This window comes from Trifolium pratense, linkage group LG1 (assembly GCF_020283565.1).
Source record: "Trifolium pratense cultivar HEN17-A07 linkage group LG1, ARS_RC_1.1, whole genome shotgun sequence".
Lineage (NCBI taxonomy): Eukaryota > Viridiplantae > Streptophyta > Magnoliopsida > Fabales > Fabaceae > Trifolium > Trifolium pratense.
Genome location: NC_060059.1, coordinates 9,363,263 through 9,385,178, shown reverse-complemented (window position 1 = coordinate 9,385,178; position 21,916 = coordinate 9,363,263). Strand labels below are relative to the sequence as shown.

At 33.0% G+C, this 21,916-nt stretch overlaps 1 protein-coding gene, 1 non-coding gene and 1 pseudogene across 2 annotated transcripts; 1 reads left to right on the top strand and 2 right to left on the bottom strand.

The window, feature by feature from the left end:
• Window positions 1-9,190: 9,190 nt before the first annotated feature.
• On the bottom strand, window positions 9,191-11,287 carry LOC123887966 (annotated as a pseudogene).
• A 2,240-nt stretch (window positions 11,288-13,527) lies between these two features.
• Window positions 13,528-20,828, top strand: LOC123920091 (phosphoenolpyruvate carboxylase 4-like). The gene is made up of 20 exons (XM_045972224.1): window positions 13,528-14,068; window positions 14,217-14,380; window positions 15,016-15,130; window positions 15,388-15,465; window positions 15,574-15,642; window positions 15,739-15,817; window positions 15,926-16,002; window positions 16,085-16,180; window positions 16,278-16,416; window positions 16,768-16,872; window positions 16,977-17,029; window positions 17,104-17,310; window positions 17,775-17,900; window positions 17,981-18,082; window positions 18,159-18,305; window positions 18,628-18,726; window positions 18,967-19,055; window positions 19,164-19,290; window positions 19,379-19,585; window positions 19,813-20,828. The coding sequence occupies exons 1-20, from the start codon at window positions 13,913-13,915 to the stop codon at window positions 20,635-20,637; spliced, it is 3,060 nt and encodes a 1,019-aa protein (XP_045828180.1). The 5' UTR covers window positions 13,528-13,912; the 3' UTR covers window positions 20,638-20,828.
• Window positions 17,551-17,630, bottom strand: TRNAL-UAG. The gene has a single exon. It is a non-coding gene; the product is annotated as a tRNA-Leu (tRNA).
• Window positions 20,829-21,916: the final 1,088 nt, after the last annotated feature.

Sequence of the window (21,916 nt, the reverse complement as noted above, 5' to 3'; positions counted from 1 at the left end):
GTTTATATCATATTAATCATCCATGTCAAATTTTAAAGAAATTGAAAATAATATTGATAGTTTATACCAAACCGAAGGTTAAACCATTGTGCACTTGTAGCTTTGGATACTAAAAAAATATAGCTTTGGATAAAAAAATATAGATTACCTTCCATTGCCTCTCGACTGGTTTGTATGAACTTTGAAAATCAAGGTGTGCAAATGCACTCCCTCAATAAGGAGGAGGTAGCTTTGGCTACTAAAAAAATATAGATTTTTTTTTTACTCTATTAGTTTTTTTTTTTTACTCTATTAAAAAATATAGATTTTTTTTTTACTCTTTAACTATTACAAAAAATGTTTTGTTATTAGAAATAAAATTATCAAACCAAGATTTAATTGTTTGCGGTCGCCAAATTGGCCGCTAAATTAAGTTTGCGATTGATTTATAGACCAACTTATATTTGTTTGATAAGTATAAGAAGTCGGTCTCTTTTTTTTATGAAGAACGAGTAGGCTAAAACCCCGACAAACAGAACAAAAAAAAAAGAACTAAACATCAACGACACCCTATCAACTACATTGTTGGCTTCACGAAGCACATGCATATACTTAATTCTTTGAACTTTTAAAGACATGTCTTCAATATTAGTTAATCAAACGGTAGCAAGGATGAGTTTTGGAACAACCACCGTCAATAAGTCTTACCGGAAAACTTACTTATAAGGTGAAATTTTACTCATTTATAAATTTGTTTTTGTTATCTCTTATATAACGTGAGATTTTAGATCTCATAACAATAAGTTTCAACGATATCGAATCCGGCTCAAAATTTAAAACCTCTAACCGTAGCAATTTTAAAGCCCAAAATTCGGTTTCTCACTCTCTAATATAATAAAATATTTTCAGTCTTTAAATTGATCATGACTATTTTCTAGTAATTGGTTTTAAACATGCAAAAAAAATCTCAAAGTTACCCTATCCTTGTCAAATATTGCCCAACTTATTTTCAACCATATTAGTCACCAGCATCCAAAAGATAACCTTGTAAATAGAGAACGGAACAGGATTTCCTGCAGTAAATTTTTCACGCAGTTTCACGCTGTGTTAAATAAGGACCGTCCGATCTAATCTGAATGGTTCAGATTGATTTGGACTGATTTTGTATAGATTCAATATGAACCGACCGATCTGAAATGGACGGATGAGATCTAAAACAGCGTGTAACTTTGTGATTTACAACTGCAGAGAATCTTGATCCATAGAGAAGCATCCAAGACATAAGCGATTAATATATTTAAGACACGGAGTTAACACTATCGGACAAGAAAAAATGATTTAAAATTTGTATTAATAGCGTTTTCGTATATGGTATAGTATCATAGTAGCTACTGAGATTATTAGTTTGGACAAGTTAGTGGGTCCAAAAAATGCTTGTTTTCTTATCACACGCAAAAGATACATATCAAAATAATTATTTTTTTTACAATGTGCCGAGATTAAACCTAGGATCTATAACGTATTACCTAAATCTCTTATTACTAGACCAAACCCAGTGACTTGATTAATTAATTTACCAACTTTCGTTCTTGATTAATCCAAACCCAGTGACTTAAATAATTAGTTTTTATTTATATACAATAAATATGAAACCAATACCAACCATATTTTCGCTTTCCAAATAAACACCATGAAAATGATGTCATGAGTATATACTATATAAAAACAAAAATTGCACAATTAATCTTGAATAGAGCTGGCAACTGGACAAATGTAATTGTGAATTGGTTTCTCAACAATAATGCAATATGACTTAATACACTTATGTTGTTCTATGGTGATCTGCAAAAAATGTCCTTCATTGCATAAAAAATGTAGAAGTGACATTGGTTTCTCTACACACACTCTAGACCAGAAGGTGTAGACATTTTTTTATTATGCTATAACTATGAAGTTTTTAATGTTGTTTAGCGGCGACTAATCTCGAATATATCGGTATACAAATTTTATTTTTTTTTTGAATGTAAAGTATCTACTTCATTTCATTCATAATAATATCACGAATACAAAGGAGAAAAATTCTTATCTCTTTAGAAAGAATTAATAAATCGGCTTTAATTAATTTATTTATTTGTCAAAATAATAATAATAATTTTATCAATGAACTTGCTTTAATTAATTACTTGTTCTAACAAAAGTTGTCAAATGCGTAAAAAGAAAAATTGTCAAAATGGTATTGGCAAATATCTTTTTCTCCTCAAAATGGTCATCAAGATCTCAACATTATCTCATGTACGATGACTCAAATTATTGCATGAAAACCGATTAATCATAATCTCACTCTCATTTTTCTACAATGCTTGCCGTGCTTAAATTCTACACTTCTTGTACATTATCAAGGTTTCAGCAGTGTTTGTATATGTGTACAAAGAATAATGGAAGAAAACAACTTATTTTATTGCATTCTATTTGCTTTCACCTTTTTTAAAATAAATAAATTAGTACATCACTTTTTAAGACTCTCTCTATAGTATTTTTTTTAAACTCTCATTCGAGTTTGAGCTTATCCCCATATTATTCTATTTTTGATACACACGAAATATTTATGGAGTTTTTATGTTGGGTCATTTTTCTTTAGCATGGATTCACCCATGTGCTTCATTTTTATCTTAATTTATTTGTGGTATCCACATAGGTCTCATTTTTATTTCGTGTTTTCCATGATTTTGTGTTTGAGTGACATTGTATTGTCAACCATCTTGATGCGGTATTGTTTGACTTTTCTACGTTGTTGTTAGGTTCAGTTTGACGGATCATATTCGATTTATAACAGATTTAACCAATAACTTTAATGTTAACAGATCCGTCCAAAAGACATTGATATTTTGACCCCTTTAATTTTAAATGTTTTGGTTATTCTCAAATTCATTTCTTTGCATTTATCTTGTTTTAGGTGTATATACTACCTATTCCAACCTCAAGTCCGCATCTTTGAGAGATTGTCTGTTTTGGGATTAACCCATCACAATTTTGTCCTTTGTAGAAAAGGCGCATCCGTGGTTTGAAATGTGTGTGTTGTATATAAACTACGTACCCTTAACCTCAATTATTAAGCGATGTAGGACTATTTTGATATATCCAGAACACTACCAATTTTAACTTAATGAATATATTTTTGTAGTAAAAAAACTATGTTAACTTTACTATTTCTTTAAAAAGTTTTCTTAGGAAATTAAAGCCCACCAAGCTGCATATTTCATACACACCATGTGCTTAAGTTATTGTTCTAATTATAGACGCCATTAATTTCCCAAATCGGTTTATAAATAGAAGTAAAAGTGAAAACTATCCTTCACCATATAGTGACGGTGACAACCTTTATCGATTTGTTAGGCTCTCAAACATGTGCTCAACTTTCCAAATTTCAATGTTTCACAATCACACGCTTTGCTTTGGCAAGTTTTATTGTGAAAATCATTCTCATTGAACAATGAATAAGACATTTTTATATTCTCCTAAAGCTAATAAATTTGGTGTCCCAAGTCCAAGCATAGCCATCATTAAATACTTCTATTCAACCTAATAGTTAGTTGGTTTAGTGGTAATTGACATTGAACTTAATTGAGAGGATCACAGTTCAATCCCCGCAACTGCAATCGAAAGAGAGCTGAAATCACTTGATGTCAAACTGACCCCCAAACCAGATTAGTCGGTCCGGTGGCCGGATACTAGTAGTGAAAAAAATACTTCTACTCCAATAATATTAAATATTTTTTAAATTGAATTTTAATTTTAATTTTCAAACGTTGACATTGAAATTTCAATAGTCTCTTTTGCGTGTACCTCAATTTTCTTCTTTAAATTTCAATGGCCTTACATTTATTCATTATTTTCCATGCAAAAAATCACATATGATATGAAACCAACATCTTCCTTAGTTTCTTAGTTTCTTCAAATTGAGAAATTTTCCTCAAAAAGAAAAAAGAAAAGTAAAAACTCCAACATCTCCCTTAAACCTTTTCCTACATATAACAATCAAACATATCCTTATTCTTTCCCTATGGCCAATTCTCAATATTCTAAATCAATGCATCTTTCAACTAAACCATTTTCTCTTACTCTTCTCTTTGTTTACTTGCTTTTTGTTGGTTCTTGCACTTCTACCAGACTAGGAATTACAACTATGACGCTGAAGATGAATAATAACACGGAACATCTAAGGCGAAAGCACCCTGATTTGGTTTTCAACTTCTTCCCGAAAGGAAGGCGGGTACCGCCTTCAGGTCCTTCGATGCGGCATAACTCAGAGGTGGATTCAACACCTCATAATTGAGTTGAATAATGTATGATCTTTTTGCATTTTTAATTTAGGTTCTTCATATATTTTTCACCCTTTTCATCAATTTTTTGGGTTTTCAATGTATGCAATTTGATGATACCAACGTCTAAGGAGATTTAGATCCTTTAAATCTCCAAAAAGGGTCTGAATTTTTTTGGCTCTATGATTACTTCTATTTTATATATTGTACATAAAATCATATATTAATTAATAAGATATTTATTGCATTTTTCTTTATGAGAGAGTTCTATTAGTATCTTATTATCTATGATTAGTTTGTCTAGTTGTTGATTTTTTGCATTTTGAATTTGATTATGATCAATTAATCCAAATGGTTTCTCTACAATCTCAATTTGTTTACTATTTCGTTAATCATACTCTACCACTAGTGATTGTGAGGTCATTTGCAACCCTTCATAAAAGGTGATAGGGTGTCTTTACTTTGATGTTGAGTCCGGATCTTTCTTTAATAAAGATCTACTTATCGAAAAAGAAAAAGAAAACTCTACCACTAGTATATCACAAACATCAAATGTCAATTTTTCATTCAAATTGAGCATGCCCCTCACTTATTTTTCCACTCTTATGTCTATTGTGATGTAACATTGACTTGTAGGTGAGTTTACACAAATAAAAAAGTAATTTTTTGGATCATATCTTAGAATTATAGCATAAAAAGGCAATAATAGAGTGCTCAATCACAATCACAAAGTCTTCTAAGTAGTTACCTCACTTTGTGATTTGAGAATCTTTCATTCAATGAAAGCTTTTTGTTTTCTTCAAAACTATGTATGTTGTTGTCACACTTGGAATTAGTCCAATGAGACAAGCTATGGCTATGGCTGAAATCTTAATGTTGGGTCCATATTAAATAAAATAAATAAATTTATTTTGAGGCTGCTTCTTGCATATTCATTATTGCCAACTTGCTTGGAATTATATATCAATTTCAATGATGTAAATCCCTCAAAGTAGGGGAATTATTAGAATAAGTTATTGAAATTGTATGTCAATGTAAATCCCTCAAAGCAAGGGAATTATTAGATTAAAGTTCATACTCTTAACAGTAGCACAAAGTTTATTCTAAAAAATAATCAAATTTCAAACTTGTCACCGTGACTACTATATATGCTAAGGGAAACTTAGGTCCCTACTAGCTGCATTTATTAATGAAAAATAAGTTGAATTAAATATTGCATGGAATATTTCTTCCTAAACCTCTAAATACAGTAATTTTTTTAAAGAAGTGGTTAATATGCCTTTCATTACAAAAGATTTGTTACTTTCTTACAATTAAAAGTACAAATTTGGATTATCTAGATTGTAGGTTTTCTGCCTTTATGCATTCAACCACAACGGTGACTGTTGCATTGAAATTAAAATGCAGATTTTTTACATTTGTTTGATCTCGATCCAACAACTACATCAGCCGAGTGCTTGAATTTGGAAACTTATCCAACGGGAATTAGGGAATCCAAATTCCTCCTTAACCATGCCAAAACGAAAATAATTAAATTATATAGAGTTGATAAAGTGATTTGTGTTTAGATTCATTTTGTGAGTGTTAAAAATGATTTTATCTGTATTAGAATGATTTTATCCTCAACCAAGATAAAAAAAAAAGTCCATGAACATAACTCAGTTGACAGGGACTAAGGGACATCACATATATTATGCAGGAGTTAAGACTTGAATCTCGACCTACTTATTTACCTTTAAGGTGAAATTTCTAAGTACTAGATAAAAAAATGTTTACATCAAAATCCAAATGGACTTAACTTTAACCAAATTCATTGACCGTTTTAAAAAAAAAAATTAAAAATTCATTTAACACGTACAGAGACAACGCAGGTTTTCCATTTTGGCTTATTTTATCTTCTTTGCAACAGTTGGGGTGGGTGGGGTAGCTCAGTTGGCACTTGCTGACTGAGCGGGTGTAGGCTGTTGGTCAGGGGTTCGATCCTTGGCAGCAGCAATTGTAGTATTTTCTTTGTAAATAAGTTGGTGGTACTTATAAACCATCAACTTTTAAAAAAAAAAAAAAAAAAAAAAAAAAAAAAAAAAAAAAATCTTCTTTGCAACAGAAGTCATTAAATTTGATGAAATAAAAATAAAAAGGACACAATCTATTTTCAGGCAAATATACCCTTGACTTCATTAGGTGTAGCCGTGTAGCACAATGGTATATTATAGCATATCTTAAGCTAAAAGATAATGTTTGCAAAATTTGTGCTATGACTTTAAGTGCATATAGACAGCATGCAAATATTGCAAAACAATGTATCATTCGTCAATGCTTGACAATATACGTTTTCAACTACTCAGGTCACTGTTTAAGACCTATTTGTACGGTCATCATTGAAAAGTTTGATTAATATATAATAACATTATATTTTAGCAACAAAAGAAAAACATTATATTTTACGATTACCAATTACTGTAATTTTAGCAAAAATTATTTTTTAGATTTTCAAGAAAATAACAATGTTTATATAATTTTGTTAAATTAACCGTCAATTCAAATATTCATTAAAAACAATAAGATTGATCGTGAAAGATCAAACTCTCTTAATTTTGTTAAAATTATTATGATACAAAGCTATTAAGTTTGATGCAGTAGTAAGAGATTTGATTAGTATGTTAGACATCATAAGTTCTAACTTCATCTTCATTGTAGATTAATTTTTTTGCTATGATACAATTAAATAAAAGTCAACTATGTCATGCATATATTATCAAAATTATTGGACATAACCAGGTTAAAAGAATTGTTGTTGTTTTTATCTTAGACATGTGAAAATGAAGATTCGTTATTTAGCATGTTATGTGTTTGGTTTTGCGGTGAACAAAATTGATTTTGACAGAATTGAGTTTGACATAATTGATTTTAATAGAATTGAGTTTGATAGAATTGATTTATGTTTGGATATATTCATACAAAAGTGAGTTGAACAAATAATTTGAGTGTAAAAATCAATTCTAGAATGAGAAGCTACAATTTCTAGCTTCAAGTAGAATCCATTCTGGAGGCAGAATCAATTCTACTTTTGAGGAACCAAACAAGTCAGAATCCATTCTACATGTCCAGAATCAATTCTGGCTACTCCAGAATTGAAACCAAACATACACTACGACTTTTTGTGGGATTAGGTGGCTATAAATTATTTCAAAAGATCATTGTTAAAGTGGTCCAACAAAGAGTTGCCATAACATATATAAGAGTGCTTTTTTGTTCTGAATAAATATATCAAGTCTTAATTTTAGAAGTATTTCTATGACAAAGATGAGATAAATTTAGATAGTTTCCAAAAAGAGTTAAAGGAAAGAAAGGAGAAAATCTCAAATCCTGTTAAGACTAGTAGTTTAAAGATAACCAGATGAGATTTACTTTTGTCATTCTATCTCTTTTTTCGCGCATTTTATAAAATTACCAAAATACTTTTGTCCGCTATTTAAGTAGTGAATTTTACGTTTAAAATCTTGAAAACTTCATGTTAGAAGGGTGTTTTTCTGAAAATTCTTATTTTTATAACGGACATAAAAAACTACTTAAGTAGCAGACATTATAAAAACGAGAATTTTTCATGTTAGGGGGGGTGTTTTTTCCCTCAAATTTCACATTTTATAACATCCGCTACTTAAATAGAAAACATTATAAATCTCAAATTTTCATGTATGTATTTTTCCACAAATTTCTCATTTCTATAACGTCTGCTATTTAAGTAGAGAAAGGATAAAAATAAAAACTCGTAGAGCGGGCGAGAAAAGATTGTAAAAGAAAATCTCTACATAGATAGGTGCTTCAAGTGGGGTAATATTGTAAATTGGACCATACCATTTTAAACACAAATGATCCTTTTGGGCTCCCTAAGACATTGGGCCCAGCCTGCTCTTATGGTCACTGCAGCTCTCCTATCCTCTTTAAAAGAATTTCTTACGGCGCCTTATGGATTTTTCACGAGTCTTTCTTGTTTTTATTTTTATGATTTCGCTACTTAAGTAACAGATGTTATAAAAATGAGAAATTTAACAAAAACACATTCTAACATGAAATTTTCAAGATTTTAGACCATCCGCTATTTAAGTAGCGGGCGGTGCAAAATCTTTAAAAAAAAATTATATGTAGGGGGATCAGCTAGCTAAGTAGTGAACTCAATTCGCTACTTCAGTAACGGAAAGTGTATTTTAATAATTTCATGACTGGAACTTTGTAAAGAAGATTTCTGAGATTGATTACATGGAGCATTAGCATATGATAGTTCTGTAGTTCATCAGTAGGCAAGGTTATTTGATCTAGAAGAGCATTAGTATTTTTTTTTTTATCTTTATTTCACAATTTTTTTTATTATATCATCCATCAGATATCTAACAAAGTGTGCATATAATTGAGAGACTAATGAGGAAGGTATAAAAGTGTAAGAAAATTTATGATAAATTAATTCTAATTTATTGTTCAAACCAAAACTAGAAAGGGAATGAATTTTCTCCACAGCAGCAAGAATCCCTCATGTTTCCTCATGTGGAACAATAACTTTTTTTAATGGCAAAGTTATATTATACAAATTAAGGTAAATGCTAAATAGTGCCCCCGAGACACTCTTTAAGCTCTTAAATAGTAAGTTTTTTTATAGAATTTTTATTAGAATGCGTAAAGTCAACACATTGAAAATTGTAGTGTTTAACTTTTTGAATAATTTTTTTTTTTAAAAATAGAATGCTTAAAGAGTGCCCCAGAGACACTCATCAGCAACACCCTTATTCATATGAACGATGGATAACATTATGTAATATACTCACAGGGGCTACAAACAAGTATAGTACCAAAGATAAAATACTCAAATCATATGATATTATTCATATAAAATTATGTCGCTGAAAATACAAAAGTAGCAACTTCAAAAAGTAGGAAATAAAATAAAAGTTTCCTACTAAAACCCAAATGACTAATCTACTACTACTATTAGTCAAAAAATGAGTAATGGCTACTACTAATTAACCCAGATTAAGCCTATAAACTAGAAACCCCATTAAAAAAAGGAGTACCAAATTCCTAATAATTTGTTTCTCAAAAAAAAAAAAAAAGAGTAACAAATACTTTTTATTCAAAAAAAAAAACTTAATAATTTTTATAGGTATTTATTATTTCCAAATTCCCACCTCCTTGAGCCCATCCTGAGTAGCAACACCCCTAAACATCCCATTACAATTATAACCATAAGCCACTTCACCCTTGCTAGACACGGCAATAAGACCAGCCTGCCCTTCATCAAGACGATGTTTGATAACGAAATCCACGGCCTCTTGAAGGCCAAAACCTTTGTACTCCATAACTGCTGCCACCTCACGCGCAAGAGTGCCACTAATGATAGCTTCCCCTTCTCCGGTGCAAGAAACTCCACACACTTCACATGCATATGTTCCCGCGCCTATGATTAATTGGCGAGTCACCAATTCGACCACTCATTTTGTTCATTAGTCCCCCGGTTGATGTGGCAGCAGCACACCTTCCTTCACTGTCTACCACCACACATCCAACAGTCTCCGGAGCATAAGCGCTCATTGGTAGACCATTCACTTTCAATGGACTCTTTTCATTTTCAGCCGTTGGAATTCGATAATCAAACTGCGCACCTCCATCCATCAAACACATTCGTTAATTAAAATAACTTAATCAGTATTTAAATTACAATAATAAAAAACACTTAAAATTGTGTTGTATCGATGTAAAAATCGTACCATGATCGTATTTGATTCCTTTGCAAGTTTCAGCATACCAACATTATCAGGAGTGATGAAGTATTCATTTTCCTCAATCTCCACACCCTAGCAAACACAACCATTAATCTTCATGTTGAGTGTTAAACATATTAGCCATTCATGTTTAATTAAAATAATGTGCACATGATAGTGTTTAATTTATGTGATTATGCTACTGTTTGAACTTTTTCATTATATTACATAACTTTGTAAAATAGTTAGCAGACTCTAACGTCAATTTGAGTCATACGAGACTTGAGGAATTAATCTTGCATTTACACATAAAATATACCCGGTTTTATTTTTATTTTTTTACAATTTATGCATTTATACATCTAATTGTTAACATGATATATTGTGAAAGAAAAAAGATATATGGAAATTACAAATAGGAACCTGTTCCCTGGCGAATTCTTCTGTGCCAGAGAAGCCAAGGTACGAATGAGGGGACTTTTCCATGACAAGACGAGCAAGTGAGATCGGATTTTTCACGGTGCTAACACCAGATACAACACCACATCTTCTCTTGGTACCATCCATGATGCTAGCCTCCATTTCAACTGTTCCTTTTGCTGTCAAAGCAGATCCACGCCCAGAATTGAACAGAGGATTTGTTTCTAGTTCTCTCACCTGTCAAAAAGGACACCCCAAAATCATCAAATACATTCGATTAATAAATTTTTATCTTACGAACTAATTTTGTAAAAATGGTTAGGTTCAATTTAAAAGATAGGTTACACTCAATATAAAACCCTAATATATAAGACCGTCCACCAATTATACTCAGGCGCAGTCTCGTGAGGGACAGGTTCCAATGAGTGACACGGACACATACCTTACATATCGATTTCTGTAAGGATGACTCAAACTCAATATAAAAACCCTTATTTTTAGCCATGCATGTAAAATTATTTTGATCAATTTTAAAAAGGCTAACACCGATAAATTTAGGTGGATACTTCGTGTATATATAACATGATTATAAAAAAAAAAAATCTACGATTGTATATAAGTTCGGTAAATGAGAGAGATGAAAGGAAAACGTACAACAAGTTCAACAACATCAACGGCGGAACTATTGGAACGGAGAGCAGATATGCCAACATTGAGACAATGAGTAAGAAGTTGTTTTGCTTCTTCCTGGCGCTGTGGTGGGAGATTAGGATCCACACCGGCTCCGCCATGCACAGCAATAGCCCAACCAATTACCATATTGTCTCTGCTTTAAGTTTTCTTTTGGTGTCTTTGTTTGTAAAAGAGTGAGTGTGATGAGACCACAAAGAACTTGGTCGGTGCTTTGATAGATAGTTTTGGACTTGAAAATGGAATGTAATCATTATTATTCAAATAATAAAATGCCATATCCAAAAGATTTTATTATTTTTTTGTTTATTGAAGATTTTATTTTTGGAAAAAGTTTTTAGAAAATAAATCAAATCGGATTATCAATATTTTTATTACAATAATTGCATAGTTATTTATTGCAATAATAATTATTCCCTCAAAATTTATTTTTTAGGTTTATTAAAAAATTAATGTATTTAGTAAAAAAAAGTTAATGTATTTGGTCTATATTATAGACCAAATACATCAGTTTTTTTTTTTATTTTTTTTTATGATAAATACATCAGTTTTTTAATGAAACTATAACGTGAATTGGAGGGAGTATTAATTATAATTAGGATTTTTCTAAATTAGGATATTATCACGTTTTTTTTTGTTACATATTATAATACAGAGTATTGTTTTAAGAAATTTTTTTCTTAATTTACTTTCGTCTTTTATTTCAATTTTTGTATACCTTTTAGCTTTATTTCGTTAGCAAACTTTTTAAGACTGTCAAAAAGAATCCACACTTTTTTATAGACATGATCGTAAATCTTTTGTTTCATATTTTCTAATTTGATGTCGCTTAATAACGCTTTAACAATCATTTTTTTTATAAAATTATCGTTGGATTGAAAGTTTATAAAAAATCGTTCGATATGTTATTGAGAGATATCAATGAGATGTGAGACATATCTCCCTCCCTCCCAAATTGAGTGACACAGTTGACTGTTGTGCATTATTCATACATATTGTTTTGACTATATTTTTCTACTAATAAACAAAAATAAATATTAGCATATAAGATTTTGTTAGATTCGTTTCGACGAGCATTTTCAAAATATCAAATTTTTACAATTTTAACTATTATACAATTACAAATATTAATCATCAAAGTTATCCATCGGCATGCGTGAAATAGTCAACTGTGTCACTCAGTTTGGGACAGAGGAGTACTTTGAAAGAGTTGAGAGTTACAACCTTCTCTATGCAGGCTGACAAGTGCCCCTACCCAACGAGTTTAATTCGTGATTCTACCAACACTTTTGGGATCTTTGTGGACAAAGAAATCTTTGTTTCCCGGTGTACTTTGCTTAATATAGGTGTATTTCCTCCTAATATCAATTCAACTAATATTACTCTAATTCCGAAATTTGATACGCAAACGTCGATGAAAGATTGGAGACCTATTGCACTGTGTAATGTTTTATATAAAATTGTGGCAGAAATACTCCTCGCTAACAGGCTTAAGAGAGTTCTAGGGAAGTGTATTTCGAAGAATCAGTCAGCCTTTGTCCCTCAGCGATCCATCCTATATAATGCTATGGCAGCAATTGAGTCTCCAATTTTTTGAAATCTAAATATTTTCCAAATGAAGACTTTCTAGAGTCACAAATTGGTCATAATCCAAGTTATGTATGACGTAACATTTAGAGCTCTACGTGATTAAAGGCGGGCATAATGATAGAGGTGTTAATTGTCCTAATGAATGTGAACTCTGTGATTCAAGTGCTGAGGATAGCACTTATTTTTTTTCTTGTAACAATAGTATACACTGTTGGCAAAAAATTGGATTGTGGAACTCTTGTGCAGGTTGTGAATGTTAATAGGCCCATGGCAGAAAGTGTCTTTACATTGCTGCAAGTCCTTAGCAGAGATCAACAAGCAACTTTTGCTTGTATGTAATGCGGATGTCTCATTCTCAAGAGACCGAAAAAAGATGGGCATTGGTGTTTGTATTCGAGACTAAGAAATTGAACTCAATTAGTTAACGAGATCCTTTAAAAAGATTGTTCGGACAATCTGAATTCGACTCATAATAAACAGATTTTTTAATCATATTTTACTTACCTCGCGGCCGAACTCTAGATTACTGAATTCATTTTCTTAAAAACAAGAAGTTTTTTTTGTTGTTTTCACTACCGGTATCCGACCAATTGGACCGACTAATCTGGTTCGGAGGTCAATTCTAACATCAATAGTTTCAGCTCCTCCCGATCACAGTTGTAGGAAATCGAACAATAATACTCTCTATTAAATTCATCGTCAATCATCATTAGTCCGACCAATGACCGGTTAAAAACAAAAAAAACTCTAGATACTAAACTATGGATTGTTTACCTGATAAAAATATTGTAAAAAAAGAGCAACCACTAAAATTAAGTACAGTATCTAGATGGATCACCCAGAAATGGAATATCCATAGAATCAAAGTTACTATTTGGAATCACATGAGGAGTGTGATAGATAGTTACGAGGTCATAAATAATCGTTGGACTAAACACTACCTATACAACACAGAGTGATGATTCACATACAGAAAAAACCACTACTTTTCCTGAAAATGATACAAACTACACTATCCACGTGTTACTTTTTTACTTGATAATAACACCACTCTCTCTTTCTCCTCCGAAAAATATCATCATCGTTTCATTCATTCATTCTCAGTGTGTTGTTGTTTGTTTGTGTTCTTGCTTGGTTGTTCAGTGTTGTTCTTTTGTTCACACAATGACAGACACTACAGATGATATTGCTGAAGAAATCTCCTTTCAAAGCTTTGATGATGATTGCAGATTACTTGGTAATCTTCTCAATGACATTCTTCATCGTGAAGTTGGTACCACCTTTGTTGACAAACTTGAAAGAATTCGAGTCCTTGCTCAGGTTTTTTTTTTTAAGAAAAAGATTCAATTTTTTCTCTTTTTATTCATACCCCACTTGTTTTCTTTTCATGGGGTTTTCTTATTTTGCTTCTACTTTTATGGGTTTTTTTTTCCCTTTTTGAAAAATTGTTACTTTTTTGTTTTGGCAGAGTGCTTGTAATATGAGGCAAGCTGGGATTGTGAACATGGCTGAGTTACTTGAGAAGCAATTGGCTTCAGAGTTGTCAAAGATGACACTTCAAGAAGCTTTTACTCTTGCTCGTGCTTTCAGTCATTATCTTACTATGATGGGTATAGCTGAAACTCACCATAGGTAATAATCCATCACTTTAGGGTCTAGGGACTGTTTGGATGGACTTGTTTGAGCTTATGTACTACCATATGTTTTGTGACACTCTTTGGGAGAACTTATGAAAACAACATATGACAATTTTCATAAGTTTTTTTTCAACTTATTTACATAAGTTGTCTAATATAAGCCTATAAAAATAGTATTTAGCATATATAGGGTGCATTTGATCTGCTAAGACATAAGAGTCTGGACATGACAACTTCAGCTATACTGTGTTTAATTTTAAAACTGTTCCTGAGTTTTAAAAACTCAAATTCTTGTCGCTCACTAAACCACGAGACAACTTTTTATCCTTTGTGCAAATTGTCTAAAATACCAAAATAAAATTTGTTCAATACATTAAACTTTGTCCTATGTTGTTTTGTTATGTAATTGTCTGTCCAGTACTTGGATTTTTCAGATCAAACAGACTCATAGAAACAATTTGACTTTATTGTATATTTTTCTATAAGAATAGCTTATGTGAGCTTATACATAAGCGCTTTTCGTGATAAGTGCTTGTGCTATAAGCTGTTTATCCAAACAGGATTCATTTAACTCTCTTAATATAAGTTGAATTATTAGGGTACTCCCTTACATAAATTGTGTTTTTGCAGGGTTCGTAAAGGAGGGAATATGGCACAAATTTCTAAATCTTGTGATGATGTATTTAACCAGCTTGTGCAGGGTGGAGTTTCCCCTGATGATCTTTACAACACCGTGTGCAAGCAGGTTCATCTTTTGTTCTTTTCATGTCTATCTGCTTAGACTGAGATGTATTGTAGAAAGTGATCTTCTATTATCACTATAATGCTTCCTGGATTTTTGGAAATTGTAGAATGCTAAGTTTTGAATCCTTAGTTGATGATTTTATTGTTAGTTTGGAATGTAATGTCTATAATATATTGCTGGTGTTTCAGTTAGTAATGCAGTTCTATACTTGTTTGTTTTACATTTTGAATTTGAAATTTTAATTTCTGTTGCTTCAGGAGGTTGAGATTGTTCTTACAGCTCATCCCACACAAATTAACCGCCGTACGCTACAGTACAAACATATTCGGATTGCTGTGAGTTTTATACTTCATTTGGCTATTAGAAAACTTCCAATGGATTGAAGTTTTCAATTTCAAATATCATATGTATTTGCCTAACTACTTTCTCTCCTGACCATGTAGCATCTTCTGGATTATAATGATCGACCTGATCTTAGCCCTGAAGATAGAGAAATGCTGATTGAAGATCTGGTACTTCTGCTGTCCTGTATTTTCACTCGAGGACTATCTGTTTAACTATAAGTGAAAATATTTCTTATATTCTCATGCATCATATTAATTTGGTAGGTGAGAGAGATAACTTCAATATGGCAGACAGATGAGCTTAGGCGCCAAAAGCCCACTCCAGTTGATGAAGCTAGAGCTGGTAAGTTGCTTGAGTATCAAGTATTATGTATCTCAGCTCTTGTAAGAAAATAATAACAATTTGGCGTACAAGATTAAGAACTGTTTGTTTTGTTTTTACTTCTCACAGGTTTGAATATAGTGGAGCAGTCACTCTGGAAAGCTGTTCCTCATTATTTGCGTCGAGTCAGCAATGCTTTAAAGAAGGTCTGTCATCATGAGGAATTGGTCAATTGGTTGTATTTTATTTCTTTAAAAGATTTTTTATACAATCTATCATCCCTTGCAGCATACAGGAAAGCCACTTCCACTGACTTGCACTCCCATAAAGTTTGGAACTTGGATGGGAGGTGATAGAGATGGAAATCCAAATGTGACGGCAAAGGTAAGCTTTTTTAACATCCATCCAAGTGCACACTGTCTGTATTTACCAAGTGCATAATTTGTTTTTGGATTAAATTTTTTTTCTTTTTGTTCCTCAGGTTACAAAAGATGTTTCACTTCTATCTAGATGGATGGCAATTGATCTCTATATTCGCGAAGTGGATAGCCTTAGATTTGAACTATCTATGAATCGGTGCAGTGATACGTTGTCAAGACTAGCACATGAAATCCTAGAAGGTTTGTCTGTTGAATTTTATTTTTGTCGAGATCCCTCCTAATTGCCAATCGACTTAGCAGTCACCTTTGTTTTCTATCATATGACTACCAAACGCTGCTCGTCTTAAGTAACATAGACTCCTTGTGCACGTGCAGATTTGATTGCTTCAATATTAGTCAGTTGAATCTTGTTACTTTGAGTTGTTAGATATCATATGAGCGGCAACCATAAATGTTCGCTTCAGAGCCTAACTTTGAGTTGTTAACTATAGTATTTGGTGATGCCATGGGATCTGTTATATTATCAAAATTTTGTCCGATACTCCTATTATCTCCACTTCTAAGAGTTGATGTTCACTTCTTCCTTTACAGAAGTTAAAGATGAGAATCCTCGCGAGAGTTGGAATCAATCAATGAATAGAAGTCAGTCACTTCCAACACAACTTCCAGCTAGAGCTCATTTACCCTCTTTTGCTGGTACATCTAAAAGTCTTAATTATTTGAGCGTAACATATGATTTCAATATTTTGTTATGCATAGGGAATGAGGGGATATTTAATTCATTATATTCTTTGATGTAGCAAATGGTGAATCTCAGCATCCTAGACTAGACATTCCGGGACCTGATCACAAGGTAGATCAATTTCGCGATTGTGGCAGTTCTGAATTTTCCTAGCATGCTAGATAACTTTTTTTTTTAATTGATAGGATGGTGGAACTTCGAGTTCAACTACAGTCGGAAATGGCAATCCAACTTCTCCTTCTTTCAACTCCAGTCAACCATTTTCTCAGAGGAAATTGTTGACAGAAACTCAGACAGGAAAGTCCAGTTTTCAGAAGCTTTTAGAGCCACAGCTCCCTCAACTTCCTGGAATTGCTCCTTATAGAGTTGTCCTGGGAAATGTTAAGGACAAGGTATCGCTTCAGATTTATTCCGGTGATGAGTACTTATAATGCATGTCATTGGTTTCTTTAGCATTTTTGGCTGCACACCCTTGCACATTATATTGACTGAAATAACAGACTGCATAATTTTCTGATTGAGCCTAGATGTGAAAACATATATAAATAAGTAAAGGGAAATGATTTTTACTACGAATGAGTGTAACAATGAAAAACTAAAAAAAAAAATTAAAAAATTATGGAATTTTTTAGTGACAGCTGTGGGATTTGAACCCACGCCCTTTCGGACCAGAGCCTAAATCTGGCGCCTTAGACCACTCGGCCAAACTGTCTTGATATTATCACTTATTATATTAATTATATGTATCATTAGAGTATCGATTGAATACAGAATCACATACTTTCTATTTTAAGATAGCAACTAGCAATTTTAGATTAACATAATCATTCTAATAAATGCATTTTTTTATGTTCAGCTTGAGAGAAGCCGTAGACGGTTAGAACTTCTTCTTGAGGATGTTGCATGTGATTATCATCCTTTGGATTATTATGAAACAGCTGACCAGCTTTTGGAACCTCTACTTCTTTGTTATGAATCTCTGGTACTCTTTCGCGTTTCCCTCTTATTCCTGAAGGGTTTGTCGACACTCCACAATTTCTATTTAACTCTCCATATCTTCAGCAATCATGTGGTTCTGGGGTGCTAGCTGATGGTCGACTTGCTGATCTCATTCGTAGAGTTGCTACCTTTGGAATGGTTTTAATGAAGCTTGACTTGCGCCAGGTTCGAATTATATATCATGTTCATGTTTATCATTGTTTGTGTAATTGGCTATGTCCTGAAACTTGTCGTTTTACAGGAATCAGGGAGACATGCTGAAACGCTTGATGCGATTACAATGTATTTGGATATGGGTACTTACAGTGAATGGGATGAAGAAAAGAAACTGGATTTCTTAACAAGAGAGCTCAAAGGGAAGAGGCCCCTAGTTCCTGTTAATATGGAGGTGAGACACTCGAGGTTTTACTATACTTAACTCAACACATGTTTAACAAGCTGGTAGCTTTATATCTTGTGCGATGGGAAAGCTTTTTGATGTTCAGTTATATTGTAGCCTGAGTGAATGAATCAATTTCTGTTGTTGCTTATGCTTTTCATTCCTTTCTTAATTGTCTCGTGACATTGAGACGACTGACTGCTTGCTAGATAAAAATCAACTGTATTTTTTTGAACTAGTGGTGATCCAACGTAATCAAGATCTCAACTACTTATGATAATTTCAATGATTCTTGCTATTTCTGATTGGTATCGTATCTTGAATTTTTTAGGTTGCTTCTGATGTTAAAGAAGTCTTGGATACATTCAAAATTGCTGCTGAACTAGGGAGTGATTCCCTTGGAGCCTATGTGATCTCTATGGCCTCAAGTGTAAGACTAATTGCTACCATTCTTAACTTATGAGTACAATTTGTTTTATATCAATTATTGATTCCAGTTATGGTATTGAAACTGTGTTTTGACAACCCTCAAGTCCTTCTCTATAATCTGTCAAGAGTGTTTGGATAGAATTTATTGTCTAATTATTATTGGTATTGAAAACATAGTATTACCTTAAAGAATTGGTGTTGGTATTCACACTGATAATATGAACTGTTGCTTGATTATCAGGCAAGTGATGTCCTTGCAGTAGAGCTTTTTCAGAAGGATGCACGACTTGCTGCTATTGGAGAGTTGGGAAGAGCATGTCCTGGTGGAACGTGAGTAGAAAACCTCAAGTGGAAGTTGTCAATGTTTCTATTAGATAAAACAATTACCTGTCTATTATGTACTGTAAATATTTGAATCTTTTGATATGCTCACAATAGGTTGCGGGTTGTCCCTCTATTTGAAACCGTGAAGGACTTGAGAGGAGCTGGTGCAGTTATCCGGAAACTTTTATCAATAGACTGGTACCGCGAACACATCATTAAGAATCACAATGGTCATCAAGAGGTGCATTTAATGAGAGATTCATTTGATTTTATGTTATGTTATGGCTGTTATGTGAAATTCATATACTATTATAAATTTGTATATGCAGGTTATGGTTGGATATTCTGATTCTGGTAAAGATGCTGGCCGCTTCACTGCTGCTTGGGAACTTTACAAAGCTCAGGAGGATGTTGTAGCTGCTTGCAATGATTACGGTATTAAAGTTACACTGTTTCATGGCCGTGGAGGCAGTATTGGCCGAGGTGGTGGCCCTACATATCTGGCTATTCAGTCTCAACCACCCGGGTCTGTGATGGTAGGTTATACATTTAACTTTGTTATTATTTTTTTCAATATATTTTTTCTTCTTGAAACTAATTGTATGAGGTGATGGTGGTTGTATGGTTTCAACTTCAAGGACTTGATTCCTTGGATCGTAAGGAAGTAACATTTGGACTGGTAGTGTAGTGATTTATGTAGTCCTCAAGTATCTAAATATAACATTTGAAAACACAAATTTATTTTTCCGATGGTGCATCGCAGGGAACACTTCGGTCTACCGAGCAGGGAGAAATGGTAGAGGCCAAGTTTGGGTTACCACAAATAGCTGTTCGACAACTTGAAATATACACAACCGCAGTACTACTTGCAACTCTTCGTCCACCACTCCCACCTCGAGATGAAAATTGGCGTAATCTCATGGAAGAAATCTCAGAGATAAGTTGCCAGTGTTACCGCAACGTAGTCTACGAAAATCCAGAATTCCTTACCTACTTCGCCGAAGCCACGCCTGAAGCAGAACTCGGCTTCCTCAACATAGGTAGCCGTCCTGCAAGGAGGAAGAACACGAGAGGAATTGGACACCTACGTGCTATTCCCTGGGTGTTTGCATGGACTCAAACTAGATTTGTTCTTCCAGCTTGGCTCGGAGTCGGAGCAGGTTTGAAAGGTGCCTGTGAGAAAGGTCACAGTGAAGAACTAAAAGCAATGTACAAAGAATGGCCTTTCTTTCAAAGCACAATAGACCTTATTGAGATGGTTTTAGGGAAAGCAGACACTACTATAGCAAAGTACTATGATGAAGCCCTTGTGTCAGAGGAGAGGCAAGAACTCGGCCGCGAGCTAAGGAACGAGCTCTTGACAGCTGAAAAGTTTGTGCTGGTGATTAGTGGCCATGAGAAACTTCAGCAGAATAATAGGAGCTTGAGGAGGTTGGTTGAGAACAGACTTCCATTTCTCAATCCAATGAACCTGTTACAAGTGGAGATTCTCAAGAGGTTAAGGCGCGATGATGACAACCTTAAACTCAGAGATGCTTTGCTTATCACTGTAAATGGGATCGCTGCTGGTATGAGGAATACCGGTTAACCTTGCTTCTCAATAACTATAACAATGTACTCAACTTTCAGCACTAATGAAGGATGAATAGTTTGTTTTATGTTAGGTTTGTTTAGTAAAGATTGGTATAAGTGTATAACCATAATGGTGAATGGTTTGTTATGTAAACAGAAGATGCATTATAATGTTAGAATGTGATGTATGATTAAGCTTTTCCTGCATTATGGTACCTACTAAGTTCTTAATTAATATCTCATGAACTTTTTCTTCATTTGGGTGGACATATGATATATTGTGTGGACAACAAAATTCAAATGGAAATTGTGCCAGCATCAGTTACTACAGTTAGTAATTAAGTAGCTATTTCAACTCTTAAGTAATTAAATAGCTATTTCAACTCTTGAGACTTGAGACAATAACTTTTACTCGGTAAACTTTTTTCTGGTATGATTTATTTATTTTTTTTTTATAATGTTTTCTGGTATGATTTTGCTTTTGTAGAGTTTATCCATTTTCTGCAATCTTCTTTTGGTCCACCGTAAATGACTTGTCACATTAATGTCGCACTTTTGCATATATATTTCCAAAATTATATAGTAGTGGAGGGAATGAAAAAAAATACAAAATAGAGAGGATCTCAACTCCACATTAATGTGTTTTTTTAGATTTATTATTATTATTATTATTGGCGACCTATATTATGAACACATGCACGCCCACTACACTCAAGGCCGGTCTAATAGTTTTCAATAGTGAGTCTTAAAGCAAATTTTATTAGGGTCATGCTAAATAGTGTCCCTGAGGCACTAGTTAAGCATACTAAAAAAGGAAACAAATGATAAAATTAATGATGAGAGAGAATAACTTTTCACATCATTAAAACATTAAATGCACAATTTACGAGATAAAACTTCTATATTTGTATCCTTAACTAGTGTCCCCTAGTGCCCCGGGGGCACTGTTTAGCATTTTCCATTTTATTATATGGGATCTTTTTGTATGTATACAAGGTCTTTTTGTTTAATAAAATATTTTTTGTTGGAAGCCTAAACCGAGAACTTTAGCTGCCTTATCTTTGGACAGACCCTAACTACGTAGTACCTGAATAACGTAGTGTCCAAGATATATAAATATAAAATCTATATAAAAGATGATAATACTACATGAGATGTACTGATCTATGAAACACGAACTCCAACACGGACACCACGACACGACATTGATATGGATACGACGACATCGCTTATGTAAAAAAATAGGATACTGACACCGCTACATATTTATAAAAGTTATATATTGAGAATCAAAA